Source organism: Zootoca vivipara, chromosome 10 (assembly GCF_963506605.1).
Source record: "Zootoca vivipara chromosome 10, rZooViv1.1, whole genome shotgun sequence".
NCBI lineage: Eukaryota > Metazoa > Chordata > Lepidosauria > Squamata > Lacertidae > Zootoca > Zootoca vivipara.
The window spans coordinates 16,182,473-16,201,711 of record NC_083285.1 but is presented as its reverse complement, the minus strand read 5'-3'; the positions used below and the strand labels follow the sequence as shown (position 1 = coordinate 16,201,711).

The window sequence follows — 19,239 nt, the reverse complement described above, 5'->3', positions numbered from 1 at the left end:
ATCAAAACAATTTACTTACTTACTTACTTACTTACTTACTTACTTACTTACTTACACACACCATTTATTGCAGCTTTTGCCAAGCAGGGCTGACAGGGCCTGTAATCCAAACTATCTGGAATGCACCAGCTTGGACACTCCTGAGCTATTGGAACCAAAGGCCTAACAGGGATGTAAGCAAGATCACTAGCACAGATGTGCAACTGTAGCCCAATAATCAGCACCATCCCCAGACCAAATGGTAGACAGGAAGCATCTTGGTCATCCTGTTTCTTTGTTGTCTTCCTTCCAGTAAATAGTGATTTTCCTAAATGTCATTTTAAATATTTGCATTAATTTAAATAATATTTTCAACATGTACAAACACACCCATGTGCCTGTCTTTGTGCCTCCTATTTCATGCCTCTCCTGATTCTGGGAGTCACGGGGGGAGGGGAGCTTGCTGCTTCACCAGCCTGACTCAACTCTGCCTCATTACTTCCCTCCAACCTACGTCCTGCCTCAGCTTCTGCCTCTGATTCTGGACTTCTCTCTGCCACAGACTCTCCCAGCTCACTAAGCCATGTTACCTCTTCAGCTTCTGGCACTTCCTCTTCCCATCCTTCTTCCTCTGACCATTTAGCATTGCCCCACCACCAATCCCTGGGCTCTGTGCCTTCATCCTTTGGTGGTTCACCAATTGGTTCCTCCAACCAATCCTCTGCATCTAACAAGTCCATGACACTGTCCCAGCAAGCAAGGCTTAAAAGCTTAAATAAGCTTTTATTATTATTATTCTAGAGCTGCTTGGGTTAGCAGGCACAAAAAGCCTTGCTTTGATGGGTCTAGATCTGCTTGGTGCACAGGCTCTAGAAGGTGTGAGATCTCTGGTGAAGTCAAATTGTCCCATTAGATCTCACAAGGACTTCCAGAGCTGATGCACTGAACAGGCCTTGCCTGGCAAGCAAGGCAGAGGACTAAAAAACTCTGTTTGTACCAGGTAACCTCAAGTGGGCTTTCAAGCTCTCTGACTCGTTTGCGACTTGACTCGTACAATTTTGACCACCCCACCTTCGACCACGTATGGTTGAAATCCTGAAAGTCAAATGTGTCTAAGAGGAGGGATTACTGTATTTCATAACACAAAGAGGGATTTCCACTAAAGGATTTCATCTATAACTGAAGAGCAATTCATTACATTATCGACACTATTAAATCCAGTCCATTGTATTTTAACTAACATTGTATTTCAAGGTTTCCCAAACTTGGGTCTCCAGCTGTTGTTGGACTACAACTCCCATCATCCCTAGCTAGTAGAACCGGTGGCCAGCAATGATGGGAATTGTAGTCCAAAAGCAGCTGGAGACCCAAGTTTGGGAAACCCTGCTGTATTTCAATTCAAAGCTTTTCCTATGAATTATTTGAAAAGACTGCATTTCCAAAAAGGAGGGGGGGGGACACACCACTTCTACCCTCTCCCCAGTTGGTTTCCACCCCTTCCTTTTGTCAGCTTCCATACTAAAGAACTCAGAAGACTCAGTCCTAGTAGAACAGTACAAATTCAATATCACTTTCATGGCCAAAACCTTTAACTGCCAAGGCATGCTAAGCTTTAAAGCTGCCCTCCAACTTATTAACTGTGTAACTACAGTAAAAGGGGAAACTAGGAGTTGTTCACTCTCTTCTGTACTGAACCTCTAATGCTGGAGAAGAGAATGCTTACTCCTCAATGAAAAATAGATTTAAAAGAAAGGAAAGGTTTGTGACACGATGGGTCATTGATGTCGGAAAGTGGTAGCCTTGCTTATTATTTAGCTTGGAGGGTTACATGAGTGTTGCTGCTAAAGCCGCCCTTTCATCTTTTATTGAGCTGACTGCTGGCTTTTCCCCGTTGAATTATTTTGCTCCTGCATTTCTAGCGGATACGCTAGATGGTTACGCTGCATGGTTATAGTCGTATCAGAGCTGCAGGACCTTTTTCAGCCCTTCTGTGCAACCGTTTGGGGGCTGAGTGGCAGTGATGGGCGGGGGACCAGGGGAACAAGTGAGTGGAGCAACGGACATGCTAGTGGTATGTCCTGTGGTTGAGAAGGGAAGGGAAATGTACAGAGTTGTTGAAATAGGAGATGTATCTGTGAAAGGTATCCCTGTATGCCCAAAGTTGCGTCTCCACCCCCATCGCTCAGCCCGGACATTGAGGTCCTCCTCCGAGGGCCTTCTGGCAGTTCACTTGCGAGAAGTGAAGTTACGGGGAACCAGGCAAAGAGCCTTCTTGGTAGTGATGCCTGCCCTGTGGAACGCCCTCCCATCAGATGTCAAAGAACCATACAACTTTTAGAAGACATCTGAAGGCAGCCCTGTATAAGGAAGCCTTTAATAGTTGATGTTTTACTGTGTTGGGTGTTTTAATTGGTTGGAAACTGCCCAGAGTGGTTGGGGCAACCTAGTCAGATGGGCAGCAAGCAGGCAAGCAAGCAAACAAACAAATAGTGGCATGCCACGTCCAACACTTAGCATCACCTTGGACTTCCTCTGCTACTCTGCCAGGTAGCAGATCTCTTGGTGTAAACCCAGGTCCTTGAGTCCGAACTTCCATAGCCACTGCCCACCATGAACCACCATTGGCGGCAGCAGCAGCAACAGCAGCAGGTATGTTCTATGTTTAAGATAATATGTTATTCTCCTGTTAATTATGCTGTTTTAAATGTGTCTTTTATAGTTGACTTCCTTTAGTAATGTTTCATTTTGAAATATTTGCAGGGCCATCTCAAGCCGGTTGGGCGCCCTGGCGCCCTGGCGCCCTGGCACGGAGATCGCTCCGGGGCTCCTGCCCTGGTGGGCGGGCGGGCGCAGCGCGCAGCATGGCTTCCGCCGCGCAGTGCCCTCCTGCCGGCCTGGCACCCTGGCACCCTGCGCCACCGAGACTACCCCTAGAGCCGGGCCTGAATATTTGATAAGTTTTTTTGTGTGGACTATGTTGCATTTAATGTGTATTCTGTACTTGACCCCGGTCTCTACAGCCACAAATGGCGCTGCAACTTTTCAACAATTTTTCTTCACCCCAAAATGTGCACTCTTCCATTGTCTCCCAGGAGAGATGGAAGCCAACAAACAACAAATGTAAGTATTATTATTATTATTATTATTATTATTATTATTATTATTATTATTCCCTGCCCATCTGGCTGGGTTTCCCCAGCCGCTATGGGCAGCTTACAGCATATATAAAACATAGTAAAACATCAAACATTAAAAAATTACTTGTGTTAACTTCACTGTGTTAAATGTGTATTCTATGCTTTACCTCCTTTGTTACGTCTTATTTTGAAATCTTTAAGATAACATTTTAGTTTCCTGTTAATTATGTCACTTTGAATTTGTGCTCTATATCTGATTTTCTTCTGTATTTTTAAAAAATTTCAGATGGTTTGATTTGATGCTTTGATGTAGGTTATAAACCTCTTTGGAATTTTTTTCTTAAAATAAAAAGGAGCAGTATAGAAATGTACCTAATTATTATTTTTAATGAAATGATAGGAACAAGAATCCGACATACCTGGAAGGCCACAAGTTCCCTAACCTAACCACTAATTCTACCAAAAGAAAAAGAAAAAAGCTGTTATCAGGTGCATTTGTTCCTCAATAGCCACTGTTCACCATTCTCACAGTAATCTCTGATTTAAGGCTTGCTTAGTCCCATCTCCCCTTCATCTTAGACATGGGTTTCCCCAGGTATTTTTTTCCATCGGAACTCACCAGAATTTAGCTCCAGCACCTCTCAGGTGGGCTCCTTTGCCATTATAAGAGAACAAGGGAGGCGTTCATGGCAAGTTCCGGCACCTCTTTTTCTAGAAAAACAGCAGTGGGTTTGCCAAAGACACATCTATATCAAAATAATTTCAGGCCTTGTAGTTTTCTCTTTCGGAACCAATGTAGGCATATGCTCAGCCAAATTTTAATTGCCTTTCAGCATCCGTTTCCTGTTTGTTTTTTGTTTTTTTTTAAAGCAAACATGTTGTTGAGGAATATGGGTGATAAAGAAAGGTTGTTCTTGCCTTGAGCTGGAGGGTTTCTGGCAGATTGCGGTGAAATTGCCATGTAAGTGTGTGTGCCTCATAATGATTACAGTGGTACCTCAGGTTGCAGACACGATCCGTTCCAGGGTGCCGTTTGCACCCCGAAAAGTCTGCAACCTGAGTGGTGCTTCTGTGCATGCGCAAAAGTGTGATAGAGCTTGAGTTTTAGTTGCAATCCTAGTTCCCCTGGATGAGATGGTTGGACAGTGTTCTCAAAGCTACGAACATGAGTCTGACCAAACTGCGGGAGGAGTGGAAGACAGGAGTGCCTGGCGTGCTCTGGTCCATGGGGTCACGAAGAGTCGGACACGACTAAACGACTAAACAACAACAACAATCCCCCTTATCTGGGAGTAAGACCAGGGCCGGCTCTAGGTAGACCCCTGGTGGCGCGGTGCGCCAGGGCGCCAAGCCGGTAGGCAGGGCGCCGCACAGCAAAGCTGCACGGAAACCATGCTGTGCCCTGCGAGGGCGGGGGCGCCGGAGTGATCTCCACCCCTCAGCGCCAGGGCGGCCGACCTGCTCGAGACTGCCCTGAGTAAGCCCCATGACTTCTGTGTAAGCAGTGTTCAGATTGCACTGTTGAACAGAATCACTTCGAAGTTGAAGCAAGTTGAAGCCAACTTTCTTGGCTCTTACTCGGCCACGTTATCTATTTTGCAGAAAATCGATATTTTAGATAAAGAGACTATAAAACGCAACGCAAACTACCTTTCATAGCTCATAAAAGACCATAGATAGGAAAGCCATTGGAATTCAGATTATTCAAGCCACACAGGGCAAGGGGGAGAGTTCAGAAACTTACCAGCAAAGGAGTCAACCCAATCTGGAGCCAGATCCAAGAGGAAGGTTTATGAAATGTCCATGGAAGCTTGTTCTGTGATGAAAAGAGCTTCACCGAATAGTAAACCAAGAGCAGGTGCTTCTGCTTTGGCTGTCTTTAAGGGAAGTCTCCACCACGTAGGAAGAGAGATTAAATAGGAGATTGGCTTATGTATCAAGGGAGAGGCGTGGAAGAGAAACTAGGACAAGAGGGGAACCACCTCTTGGTAAATTGTTGCTCCATTTTCTTTCTCTTCCTCCAAAAGTCAACTTCTCTGAACAAGTACGTCTTTTATTTCAGTTTCTGACTTCATAACAGCCCAATTTACTCTGATCACTGTAGAACGCAAGTGCTCTGAACAATGAGGAAAAAGGGATAAGAGTGGTTTTTTTTCTTTTGTTTTGTTTTTGGGGCCGTGATCCACATAGCAATTCAAGTTGATTACTTGGATTTTAAAGATTATTTAGAGCCACTGTAATTAAAGGGTTCTTAGCTTAACAACCTTCCAAGTGTCCCTATTTTCCAGGGACAGTACCTGATTTACAGAAGCTGTCCCAGTTTCTGATTTGATTCTGGAATGTCCTGTTTTTCATTGGGACATGCCTAGTTTCATTGGAGAAATGTTAGAGGGTATGGAGTTATGTGACCCTTGAGCCAAGGAAATAAGTAACTATACAACCTTTAGAAGACATCTGAAGGTAGCCCTGTATAGGGAAGGTTTTTTTAAAATGTTTTATTATGTTTTTATATAAAAAAATTCCTTCAGTAGCACCTTAAAGACCAACTAAGTTTTTATTTTGGTATGAGCTTTCGTGTGCATGCACACTTCTTCAGATACTTTCGTGCATGCACACGAAAGCTCATACCAAAATAAAAACTTAGTTGGTCTTTAAGGTGCTACTGAAGGAATTTTTTTATTTTGCTTCTACTCAGACCAACATGGCTACCTACCTGTAACTAGAACCATGTTTTTATATGTTCTGGAAGCAGCCCAGAGAGGCTGGAGCAACCCAGTCGGATGGACAGGGTATAAATGCAATGGAAGAAGAAGAAGAAGAAGAAGAAGAAGAAGAAGAAGAAGAAGAAGAAGAAGAAGAAGAAGAAGAAGAAGAAGAAGAAGAAGAAGAAGAAGAAGAAGAAGAAGACAGCCCTACAGTGGTACCTCGGGTTAAGAACTTAATTCGTTCTGGAGGTCCATTCTTAACCTGAAACTGTTCATAACCTGAGGTACCACTTTAGCTAATGGGGCCTCCCACTGCTGCCATGCGATTTCTGTTCTCATCCTTAAGCAAAGTTCTTAACCCGAGATACTATTTCTGGGTTAGTGGAGTCTGTAACCTGAAGCTTCTGTAACCTGAGGTACCACTGTATTTTCACTGGAGAAACGTTGGAGGGTATGGTTGAAATGTTACCCTGAGCTTGTGGTTTTCTGTAAATGGATGGTGTCCGATACATTTGGCCGCTCATTTTGCTCTCCCCCATCCTAGGGCCAACTACAGATGGGAAAGGCTCTTAATTTCAGCTACCTAAATAGATGCACAGACTCCTTCTACTGTACATCACAGGGGTTGAGAGTAGTTACTCCTTGGTTGTTTTGGTCTTCAGCTTCTACAGGCGCTCCACTATCCGCAGACAACATTGCTGGAGAGAATAGGCTATCTTCTGAAGCAGATATTTTTTATTTGAAAAACCAAGATTAAAAAAATAATGCATCATTATTCACCATACCAGCACTGAAGGCTGGTCAAACAGGATGAGTGGGGTGCTCCCCCACCAAGAACAATCTGCTTTAAACCAGCGTCAACTTGGGTGCCTCCTTACTTACAGACAGCCAAGCAGGTTCTTGCCATCTTCCTTCTCCTCAGTCTCAGTGTTGCCCTTCTAAAACTCAGCAGGGAGAAGGAAGGAGACAAAACGATGGTGTCTGCTGTCATTGGTTCTGGTACCACCTACAATTGGGCGTCATGCCTTTCACCCTACCAAGCTCCAGCCACCACGGAGTACCAGCCGCTACATTTTCCCCATTTTCTTGCCATCTTTGATTTTGAGATACATCTCAGGAAATTCATTGCTCAAGATCGACCTCATCTTCCTCAACAGTGGTTTCCATGTCAGAATGAGCTGGTTATCTGCAGGATTTCTTCTTCTGTCAAACCTGAGCTCATGAGACAAAAGTTGGCAGCAGACTCTACATGATAAACTAGGTATCCATTCAGTTCAGATAACAGGTGTCATTTGTGCGCCACCTACTGATGGGGATGGGGATAACCAAAGTCTAGATGGTTTGATGTTGCCTGAAGGAGCTTCTCCACCCCCATGGACACTGAGGTCCAGCTCTGAGGGACTTCTGGTGGTTCCCTCCCTGCGAGAAGTGAGTTTACAGGGAACCAGGCAGAGGGCCTTCTCGGTAGTGGTGCCCGCCCTGTGGAACACCCTCCCATCACATGTCAAGGAAATAAACAACTATCTGACTTTTAGAAGACATCTGAAGGCAGCCCTGTTTAAGGAAGTTCTTAATGTTTGATGTTTTATCGTGTTTTTAATACAAGGTTGCAAACGCTTCAGGTTACAAACTCTGCTAACCTGGAAGAGTTACCTCAAGTTAAGAACTTTGCCCCAGGATGAGAACGGAAATTGTGTGCCGGCAGAGCAGCAGCAGCAAGAGGCCCCATTAGCAAAAGCACGCCTCTAGTTAAGAACAGTTTCAGGTTAAGAACAGACCTCCGGAACTAATTAAGTTCATAACTAGAGGTACCACTGTATTCTGTTGGCAGCCACCCAGAGGGCCTGGGGAAACCCAGCCAAATGGGCAGGGTATAAATTATTTATTTATTTGTTATTACTTCTCCCGCTGCTTTCCTCCAGGGAAAACTGCTCTTCGGCATTCATTCGGAACAAACAGCAATGTTGGTTTTCTCCAGGTTGACATTTGCCGATTTAGCACCAAAGATTGGGTTTTCCCTGGGAAAGGAGCAGAGCAAGCAGGAAATTGCTTGGATCTACACTTTCTAGACACGGAACAAGTGGAAGTGACCAACCAGGCTCTTCCAAATCTGCAGTGGTTAAGGCACATTCTTAGGAGATCCCATAACACGACACGTCGTACTTTGCAGCCACTTCCACCGAGCCTAAACTCTGCAGGCCTCTCACAAACACAGAGGACTCTGTGGGAGGGCAGAGCTGCTCACAGCTCAGCTGGTGCATAATAAATACAAGCATGGGCTGCGAGTTTCCACTGAAGCTTTAATGACAGGTTATGTGGGATGTGGAATTTTAATGGTCAGGTTAAAGAGCACACAACCTGCTCAAGCCACTCAGACATGTCGCCTTCCTCTTTCTCTCCCTGTCAGGTCTGATGAAAGAGAAACCTGAAAGGGGGAGCTATCTTTCATTTTTGTAGACATCTGAAGGCAGCCCCGATTTTGGCAGTATTTAATGCTCTATGCTTTCTTCTTCTTCTTCTTCTTCTTCTTCTTCTTCTTCTTCTTCTTCTTCTTCTTCTTCTTCTTCTTCTTCTTCTTCTTCTTCTTCTTCTCCTCCTCCTCCTCCTCCTTCTCCTCCTCCTCCTCCTCCTCCTCCTCCTCCTCCTCCTCCTCCTCCCTTTATTGTTATTATTTTATTACATACATTTTGCACTTCAGCCAGAAATCACTACACCATTCCTTTAAGCTGACCCTGCTTATTTGAGTATAGATTTGAGAATATATAGTATAGTTCCCTTTGGGTTTAAAAAAGGTAAAGGGACCCCTGACCCTTAGGTCCAGTCGCGGACGACTCTGGGGTTGCGGCGCTCATCTCACATTATTGGCCGAGGGAGCCAGCGTACAGCTTCCAGGTCATGTGGCCAACATGACAAAGCCGCTTCTGGCGAACCAGAGCAGCACACGGAAACGCCGTTTACCTTCCCGCTGTAGCAGTATTTGAAACGCTTCTATTCTCTCTTTCTACCGGCAGTGATTCGCAGCAACTCACAATAAGGTGTGCAAAGCAATGGAAACACAATCAACTATGATATTTATGACTTTATTTTTACACCAGAATTTTCAATATAATGTACATTAAGCAAAGGTTCAGCATAGACCAAATATGCTAAGGAAAATAGTTAAGGACAAAGCCCAGTCGTGGAAATCTCCATTCAAAAGTTACTTTTATTATGCAGTGAGCAACTAGGATCTGCTTCGTTTAATTACAGGCACAGGGGGACTTTCCTCAGACCAACAGTATGCAAGAAGTTTCCTTCCCCAGCAATAAAACCACCCCCTGCAGGCCAATGGGAACTTCGTTTCTAAGCCTCATCATCACAGAAGGGAGCCAGTTTTTGACAGGATCACAACTAGATAGAGAAGGTTTTAAATTCCCCTCCCCACATGCTGCTCCCTCTGAAAACCACATCTGTAATTAAATAAATTAAATCAAATTAAATAAAAAACACAGTCGCATGTGATGTATTTAGTGCAATGTGTAGTTTATTCTTTATAATAATTGGGTGGGTGGGTGTAATGTATGACCAACTTTCTCATGCGCAAGCCATTTAGTACAGGCATCCCCAAACTTCGGCCCTCCAGATGTTTTGGACTACAATTCCCATCTTCCCCGACCACTGGTCCTGTTAGCTAGGGATCATGGGAGTTGTAGGCCAAAACATCTGGAGGGCCGCAGTTTGGGGATGCCTGGTTTAGTAGATGCACTAATTATATTCTCTTAGAGCCAACTAGGGATTATTGTCCATTCCTTTGTTTGTTTAATCTGAGGGTCATTTCCCTGTACTTTATCTGATAGAGGAAATGCTTGTGTTTGTTTGTATTGTAAGTCTTTTCTATGTATTGAAACATTTTTATCCCACCTTTAAAAATGTCTCAAGGATATGGAATTTCTTAATGAAGCTTTATTTAGCAAACTGTATCCAAAAGAGTGTTTCGATTTTTTAATCATTTGTGAAGCTCCTGGCACGACCTACCAGTCTTCTTAAAGGCTGGCAACATCTGCGAGTGGTTTCTGCTTTACCTGAGGGCTTTCATTTAGGCAGTGATTAAAAAAGAAGTAATGAACAGCTGACAGAATTAACACTGCTGCCAACAGCCTCCTGTTTTCAGGAAAAGATTCCATTGCCACAAAAGCTTACACCTTTTATTGATTTTGTCTATGCTTCCTGCTGCATTAATGCAGTTGAAGTTCACAGTTCTCCTAAGTACATGCACTATGCATTCATAGCAGTCTCATATCACATTAAGGTAAAGGCCCCCTGGATGCTTAAGTCCAGTCAAAGGTGACTATGGGGCGCAACGCTCATCTCACTTTCAGGCCGAGGGAGCCGGCGTTTGTCCACAGACAGCTTTCTGGGTCATGTGGCCAGCATGACTAAACCGCTTCTGGCACAGCAAGACACCGTGAGGGAAGCCAAAGCGCACGGAAATGCTGTTTAACTTCCCGCTGCAGAGGTACCTATTTATCTGCTTGCACTGGTGTGCTTTCAAACTGCTAGGGCAGAAGCTGGGACAGAGCAATGGGAGCTCACCCCATCGCGCTGATTCGAACCACCGACCTGATCGGCAAGCCCAAGAGGCTCGGTGGTTTAGACCACAGCGCCACCTGTGTCTCTTAAACAGATTAGACCACATTAAACAGCCATGGCTTCCCCCACAGAGTCCTAGGAACTGTTGTGGATGCTGAGAATTGATAGGAGACCCCCTACTCCCCTCCCAGAGATACAATTCCCAGAATGCCCTGGGAAAAGGGATTGACTGTTAAACCACTCTGAGAATTGTAGCTCTCTGAGGCAAATTGAGGTTTCCTAACAACTCTCAGCACCCTTTACAAACTACAGTCATACCTTGGTTCTTGAATGCCTTGGTACTCAATAGTTTTGGCCCCCGAATGCTGCAAACCTGGAAGTGTTCCGGTTCGTGAACGTTTTTTGGAAGCCAAACGTTCGATGTGGCTTCTGATTGAGTGCAGGATTTTTTAAATGTTTTCCTAAACAGATTCTGTTCGAGAACCAAGGTATGACTGTACAGCTCTCAGTATTCTTTAGCGGAAGCCATGACTGTTTAACATGGTATGATACTGAGATGTGGCACATGGTTAGCCCCGGGGGGCAATTAGCTGATGTAGGAGGGCTTAGCTGGGTTGCAGACATGACAGAGCTCTCCTGTGGTGCAAAGGGTCAGTGCATCTTTTAACAAGAAGTTTGGTGGTTTGAGCCCACCCAGGAATGGGTGTGAGCAGGATTCCTGCATCACAGGGGGATGGACTAGATGACCCTGTGGGTCCCTTCCAACTCTACAGTTTTACGATTCTATGATTTGAAGAAGGGTGGGCCTTTCATCCTTTCCCCCTGCCCCATGCTGTGGCCTGATCATATTTAGGGGGTCTCACCCGCTATTCACAATGGGAGAAAATCTCCAGTTTGATGCTACTGGAACTTTTCTCCCATGGGAAGGAGACGGAAAGGATTTCCATCAATAGAATGGAGTGGAGAAAAGGATTAGAGTAGCACCCCCGTCATGCCATGGACCTGATCCAGTTTGGATGCCCTGCAGCTGGCTATGATGATGAAGATGATGATGATGATGTCTTGCGCAGCAGGGCCCAACCACGTGACAAACGTCACATCTTTCTCAGCAGCTATTCTCCTTGCGGGACTGACAGAGGTTGATCTTTGGGGTCATCGAACCTATTGTTGGTTGTGAGGTTCACAATCATGTGGATCCCAAAGGTCAGGATCAGCAACAAGACTAGCGAGGTCACCAAGCCCATCCAAATTCCAGGGGTGAAGAAGGTTGTGCAGTCACTGGCGTAGGAAAATTTGTGGCCTTCAACGTTAAACGCTTGAATCTGCAAAAGAGAAGGGGGGGGAGGGTTGAGCCACCAGGAATCTGTACTTTATGTCCCATGCCTGCTCGCAATGTGTTCATTAACCACATGCCCATCTTGTTTGTTTCACCATAGGAAAGCTGTAAGTTAAAACTATGGAAAATCGAGGGGTATTCTAAGGATACAGCCCTGGGGGGAGCGGTAAAGCAACACCCATTAACTTCTGCACATCGACATTGCTAGGCCACCTTCACGTAGCTAAAAAACTTTCCTTCCACCAAAAACAAAACAAAACAAAAATAGCCCCACAGAGCGATAGTTCAGGTTGCCCTTTGAACCCAGCTCCGTCGATTTTCTAAAGGTCTTGTCTATCTGAGCAAGACTCCTTAGGACAATGCCTGTGGCTGAACTCGGAATCTGACACAAAGTTGGGGGTCTCTTACTGAGCTAAGGCACCTCTCAAACGGGTAGGAAACAAGCGGGCTGAGTGTTTACTCACAGCTTGGCAACTCTATTTCCATTTTGTGTGTTGGGGGGGGGGAGCCCGTATATTTAGGCTGTGGTTACATTTGCACCATCATTTCATTTCGTTGCTTACTTTCTCTCATACCCTCCACATTTCTCCGGTGAAAATAGGGATGTCCTATTCAATAGTAATAGTAGTTTGTTTGTTTTTTAAAAAAAGGTAAAAGGTAAAGGACGCCTGGACAGTTAAGTCCAGTAAAAGGCAACTATGGGGTGCCGCACTCATCTCACTTCAGGCCAAGGGAGCCAGCGTTTGCCAACAGAAAGCTTTTGTGGCCAGCATGACTAAACTGTTTCTGGCGCAACGAAACACCGTGACGGAAGCCAGAGCGCACAGAAATGCCGTTTACCTTCCTGCCACAGCGGGTACCTATTTCTCTATTCACACAGGTGTGCTTTCGAACTGCTGGTTGGCAGAAGCTGAGACAGATCAATGTGAGCTCACCCCGTTGCATGGATTCGAACCACTAACCTTCCAATCGGCAAGCTCAAGTGGCTCAGTGGTTTAGACCACAGTGCCATCTACCCCCTTTATTATAAAAACATAACAAAGCATTCAACGTTGTTGTTTTTTTTAAAAAAACCTTCCCTATACAGGGCTGCCTTCAGATGTCTTCTAAAGGTTGTATAGTAGTTTATCTCCTTGGCTCTGGAGTAGCATAACTCCATGTTGTTGTTGTTTAGTCGTTTAGTCGTGTCCGACTCTTCGTGACCCCATGGACCATAGCACGCCAGGCACTCCTGTCTTGCACTGCCTCCCATAGTTTGGTCAAACTCATGTTCGTAGCTTCGAGAACACTGTCCAACCATCTTGTCCTCTGTCGTCCCCTTCTCCTAGTGCCCTCAATCTTTCCCAACATCAGGGTCTTTTCCAAGGATTCTTCTCTTCTCATGAGGTGGCCAAAGTATTGGAGCCTCAGCTTCACGATCTGTCCTTCCAGGGAGCACTCAGGGCTGATTTCCTTAAGAATGGATAGGTTTGATCTTCTTGCAGTCCATGGGACTCTCAAGAATCTCCTCCAGCACCATAATTCAAAAGCATCAATTCTTCGGCGATCAGCCTTCTTTATGGTCCAGCTCTCACTTCCATACATCACTACTGGGAAAACCATAGCTTTAACTATACGGACCTTTGTCGGCAAGGTGATGTCTCTGCTTTTTAAGATGCTGTCTAGGTTTGTCATTGCTTTTCTCCCAAGAAGCAGGCGTCTTTTAATTTCGTGACTGCTGTCACCATCTGCAGTGATCAAGGAGCCCAAGAAAGTAAAATCTCTCACTGCCTCCATTTCTTCCCCTTCTATTTGCCAGGAGGTGATGGGACCAGTGGCCATGATCTTGGTTTTTTTGATGTTGAGCTTCAGACCATATTTTGCGCTCTCCTCTTTCACCCTCATTAAAAGGTTCTTTAATTCCTCCTCACTTTCTGCCATCAAGGTTGTGTCATCTGCATATCTGAGGTTGTTGATATTTCTTCCGGCAATCTTAATTCCTGCTTGGGATTCATCTAGTCCAGCCTTTCGCATGATGAATTCTGCATATAAGTTAAATAAGCAGGGAGACAATATACAACCTTGTCGTACTCCTTTCCCAATTTTGAACCACTCAGTTGTTCCATATCCAGTTCTAACTGTAGCTTCTTGTCCCACATAGAGATTTCTCAGGAGACAGATGAGGTGATCAGGCACTCCCATTTCTTTAAGAACTTGCCAAAGTTTGCTGTGGTCGACACAGTCAAAGGCTTTTGCATAGTCAATGAAGCAGAAGTAGACGTTTTTCTGGAACTCTCTAGCTTTCTCCATAATCCAGCGCATGTTTGCTATTTGGTCTCTGGTTCCTCTGCCCTTTCGAAATCCAGCTTGCACTTCTGGGAGTTCTCGGTCCACATACTGCCTAAGCCTGCCTTGTAGAATTTTAAGCATAACCTTGCTAGCGTGTGAAATGAGCGCAATTGTGCGGTAGTTGGAGCATTCTTTGGCACTGCCATTCTTTGGAATTGGGATGTAGACTGATCTTCTCCAATCCTCTGGCCATTGCTGAGTTTTCCAAACTTGCTGGCATATTGGGTGTAGCACCTTAACAGCATCATCTTTTAAAATTTTAAATAGTTCAGCTGGAATATCATCACTTCCACTGGCTTTGTTATTAGCAGTGCTTTCTAAGGCCCATTTGACTTCACTCTCCAAGATGTCTGGCTCAAGGTCAGCAACCACACTACCTGGGGTGTACGAGACCTCCATATCTTTCTGGTATAATTCCTCTGTGTATTCTTGCCACCTCTTCTTGATGTCTTCTGCTTCTGTTAGGTCCTTACCACTTTTGTCCTTGATTATGGTAATCTTTGTACGAAATGTTCCTTTCATATCTCCAATTTTCTTGAACAGATCTCTGGTTTTCCCCATTCTATTGTTTTCCTCTATTTCTTTGCATTGCTCATTTAAGAAGACCCTCTTATCTCTCCTTGCTGTTTTTTGGAAATCTGCATTCAGTTTCCTGTATCTTTCCCTATCTCCCTTGCATTTTGCTTGCCTCCTCTCCTCCGCTATTCGTAAGGCCTCGTTGGACAGCCATTTTGCCTTCTTGCATTTCCTTTTCCTTGGGATGGTTTTCGTTGCTGCCTCCTGTATAATGTTACGAGCCTCCATCCATAGTTCTTCAGGCACTCTGTCCACCAAATCTAAATCCTTAAACCTGTTCCTCACTTCCACTGTGTATTCATAAGGGATTTGATTCAGATTGTATCTTACTGGCCCAGTGGTTTTTCCTACTTTCTTCAGTTTAAGCTGGAATTTTGCTATAAGAAGCTGATGATCTGAGTTACAGTCAGCTCCAGGTCTTGTTTTTGCTGACTGTATAGAGCTTCTCCATCTTTGGCTGCAGAGAATATAATCAATCTGATTTCGATGCTGCCCATTTGGTGATATCCATGTGTAGAGTCGTCTCTTGTGTTGTTGGAAAAGAGTGTTTGTGATGACCAGCTTGTTCTCTTGACAGAACTCTATTAGCCTTTGCCCTGCTTCGTTTTGAACTCCAAGGCCAAACTTGCCAGTTGTTCCTTTTATCTCTTGATTCCCTACTTTAGCATTCCAATCCCCTGTAATGAGAAGAACATCCTTCTTTGGTGTCATTTCTAGAAGGTGTTGTAGGTCTTCATAGAATTGGTCAATTTCACTTTCTTCAGCACCGGTAGTTGGTGCATAAACTTGGATTACTGTGATGTTAAAAGGTCTGCCTTGGATTCGTATCGAGATCATTCTGTCATTTTTGAGATTGCATCCCATTACAGCTTTTGCCACTCTTTTGTTGACTATGAGGGCCACTCCATTTCTTCTACAGGATTCTTGCCCACAGTAGTAGATATGATAGTCACCCGAACTGAATTCACCCATTCCCTTCCATTTTAGTTCACTGATGCCCAGGATGTCGATATTTATTCTTGTCATCTCATTTTTGACCACATCCAGCTTACCTCTATTCATGGTTCTTACATTCCAGGTTCCTATGCAATATTTTTCTTTACAGCATCGGACTTTCCTTTCGCTTCCAGGCATATCCGCAACTGAGCGTCCTTTCGGCTTTGGCCCAGCCGCTTCATCAGCTCTGAATCTACTTGTACTTGTCCTCCGCTCTTCCTCAGTAGCATGTTGGACGCCTTCCGACCTGAGGGGCTCATCTTCCAGCGTCATAACTTTTATATGCCTGTTGTCTTTGTCCATGGAGTTTTCTTGGCAGGGATACTGGAGTGGCTTGCCAGTTCCTTCTCCAGGTGGATCACGTTTAGTCAAAACTCTCCACTATGACCTGTCCATCTTGGGTGGCCCTGCATGGCATAGCTCATAGCTTCTCTGAGTTATTCAAGCCCCTTCGCCACGACAAGGCATTGATCCATGAAGGGGCATAACTCCATACCCTCCAACATTTCTCAGATGAAAATAGGGACGTCCTAAGGAAAAGCGGGACATTTTGGGATCTAATAAAAAACTGGGGTGGCTTCTGTAAATCCAGGACTGTCCATAGAAAATGGAGGGTCTGTTCTCTTCAGACTTCAGGCAAAAGTTGCAAAGGGAAAACACACATTATCTGGCTGGCTGGCTGGCTGACAAAACAGTGATGTTGCATAATGTTGTTATGGCTCCCATAGAGCATTGAGTGGCTATGAAATAATACAGACTCGATACCGTTCTCGGTGCCAAAGTGCTTGAAGCATGTAACAAGGCTTTGATGTTGCTAAAGCACTTTATCTGAAACAGACTGAGGGGGCTAAAGGCGGGAGGACAATGTATGCAGGGTACAGCAATATTGATCTTTTTTAAAGAATAAAATAAACCCGCAACACGCCAGTCTGAGATGTCTCTTCTAAAGTTTTGGTCTGGAAGCTTGACTGTCTCAATGTGCCTTTGTAGCTTTTGAAAATACCTGTTGTAATTTCTGCACTTGGCAATATCCTTGCTTATATTTTGTCATTTTGGTAGGGGGCAGTTGTCTTCCACTCATAAAATAAAGATGTGCCAACTCGCATCCTGTTGCTGACATGCAAGAAAAACCTATAAAACAATATTCTCCTTTTGTCTGTAAGTCACCAAAGATTTTTCAAGGTCTTTATAAAAGAATTCCGGCTTGTGCCATCACCTTTCCTGAATCTCGAGCGGGGAGCTCACCCCAAGAACTTTTAAGTTGACAAAGATTGTGGCTTTTAATGTATATTGGATAAACTCTATATTACTAAGCCATGATTCACACATTATTCCTTTGCTAAAATGACCCCATTCACTAAAGTGGCAAACGATGAAACGTACAATTTAGCTGAAGGATCAGATACTGAAGTCCATTCCGTATGCATTTGTTCATGAAGTCCAAAAACAATCCATTCGTAGGTTATGTAATTAGATAAGACGACATGGGTTGACAAGGATTTCCGGAATATTTTATCCTTGTTTCGCCTTTCTGCGCTTCACCAGTGGTATGAATTCAAATGTGATGATACATGACAATGGATCTGTAGTATTATGGTGCATAACCTATGGATGGATGGTTTTTGGACTTCATGAACAAATACATATGGAATGGACTTTAGTATTTGAACTTCTGCATTGTGGAATTACTATTGGACTACATTAACAAATCACATGTGGAATGGACTTCAGTATCTGACCCACTGGGTCTTCTGATCCTTCAGCTGAATTTTATGTCTCATAGTTGTTGATATGTTGACATGATACAGTAAATATCAGATTTTATTTGTGGTATAACGCAGCCGGTTACGTTGATTGTGTTGCAGTTGTATCTTGTACGTAACCTAAGGTTTATTGTTGTGTTGTCATGATACATGGGGATGTCTTATACATGGAAAAATACAAAATAAAAAAATTCCTTCAGTAGCACCTTAAAGACCAACTAAGTTTTTATTTTGGTATGAGCTTTCGTGTGCATGCACACTTCGTCAGAACACAAAAGCTCATACCAAAATAAAAACTTAGTTGGTCTTTAAGGTGCTACTGAAGGAATTTTTTTAATTTTGTTTCAACTCAGACCAACACGGCTACCTACCTATAAATGGAAAAATACAGTACAATTTTTTTAGTTGTTTGACTGGATAAAAAATGGATAATGATTGGTGTGAGTCTGTTACTTTGTATGGATGACTTCCTGGGGAATCTTCTTTTTTCCTTGTTCTCCCCATTTATAGGCTGCCCCAACCCTGTCAATCCTTCATCTTCACGCTACTGAAGAGCTCACTGGGGATCCTCCAGAAAAAAGTTTTGGTTAAAACTTTCTCTTAGGGTTGAAGGGGAAAGTAAGTGGTGAGGCCGACCTTTCAGAAACTCCAACAGCAAACTAATAGCTGTTAGAATTGCCTCTGAATCTGCACTGAGAACTCACCTGGAACTCAGAGATGACAACCTGCCACTCTTTCGCTGCATCATTGTAGGGAGTCAACGTTGCCCCATAATGGTCGCTTGTTCCCACCTGCTGGCAATGGAATGAATACTCCGCAGGACCAGAGATGGAGGGGGCAGTAAATATAGCCATTTCCTTGTTGTCTTGTTCAATGTGAACAAAATCTAAAGTGAACCACTTTCGAGCAGAGCCTACATAGTCCTTGTTGGTCATCACAAAACTAGAGAAAGGAGAAACATAGAATGCATCTATTCATTCTGCCGCGGCATCTTTTCCTTTAGGAATTACTGGGTGGCTGTGAGATAGGATTACGCAGGCATATTTGGGTTTAAGAGATGTCTCTTCGAACGTGCCATTCGGTTTAGTAGCGACAATGAGACCCCAAATGTTGTCTCGCGTGCTGCAGGAAATGAAGGATACAAGGGTGGAGTTCAGTGGTTCATACGTCCCCCCAGATATACTCGCAGAGAGGCTACAGAATTTCTGGGTTTGAGCCTTCTGCTGACGGGTAAGGGCAATGGAGAGAAGGGAACAAGCTGGTTCTCCTTGGGAAGAAGAAAAGAGGCTTCTGTTCCTTAAGGAAAGGGGCCATGTGTGAATACGGATAAAATCATTGAAAAGCCATTGAGGCGAGCACACGAAAGCATGGGCATGAGGCAGGAGTGTGCTTCTAAACACTGAACCAAACAGGAGAGGAAAATACTTATGCCCTCCCTTTATAAGCCTGCAAGAACTGCAGCACAATTTGGGCCTTGCCATGTGATTCCCATTTCCTGTCTCCTATCCTGCAGCTTCCGAACAACAACAACAACAATTTTATTATTTGTACCCTGCCCATCTGGCTGGGTGGTGGTGGTAATAATAATAATAATAATAATAATAATAATAATAATAATAATAACGGTGGTGATGATGCTGAGGCAAAGGCCTCAGATTCAATTCCAGGCACCTCTAGGAAAAGGCTCAGGTAAGAGATGCTGGGAAAGCCCTCTGCCTTCAGATCCTGGATAGCACTGCCAGTCAGAGCAGGCAATAGTAGGATAAATGAACAGATAGTCTGATTTACTATAAGGCAGCTTCCTTTGCTCCTAAGACATGCAACACTGGTTGCATGATTCAGCGGCGTTG

General features: G+C 44.2%; 1 protein-coding gene across 2 annotated transcripts in view; it reads right to left on the bottom strand.

Annotated features, from left to right (window-relative positions):
• LOC118091110 (V-type proton ATPase subunit S1-like) overlaps positions 1–19,239 on the bottom strand; it is a 118,478-nt gene that overhangs the window by 58,994 nt on the left and 40,245 nt on the right. Inside the window, exons 9-10 of one of the 2 annotated variants that reach the window (XR_009558252.1) lie at positions 18,094–18,331; positions 10,421–11,712 (exon numbers count right to left, since the gene is read on the bottom strand). Coding sequence is in view for 1 of the 2 variants with exons in the window: in XM_060279567.1 (XP_060135550.1) it covers positions 11,503–11,712; positions 18,094–18,331 (448 nt within the window). In the remaining variant the exon portion in view is untranslated. Of the gene's footprint in view, positions 1–8,885; positions 11,713–18,093; positions 18,332–19,239 lie in introns of those variants that run through there. The other variant, XM_060279567.1, reaches the window with a different exon arrangement.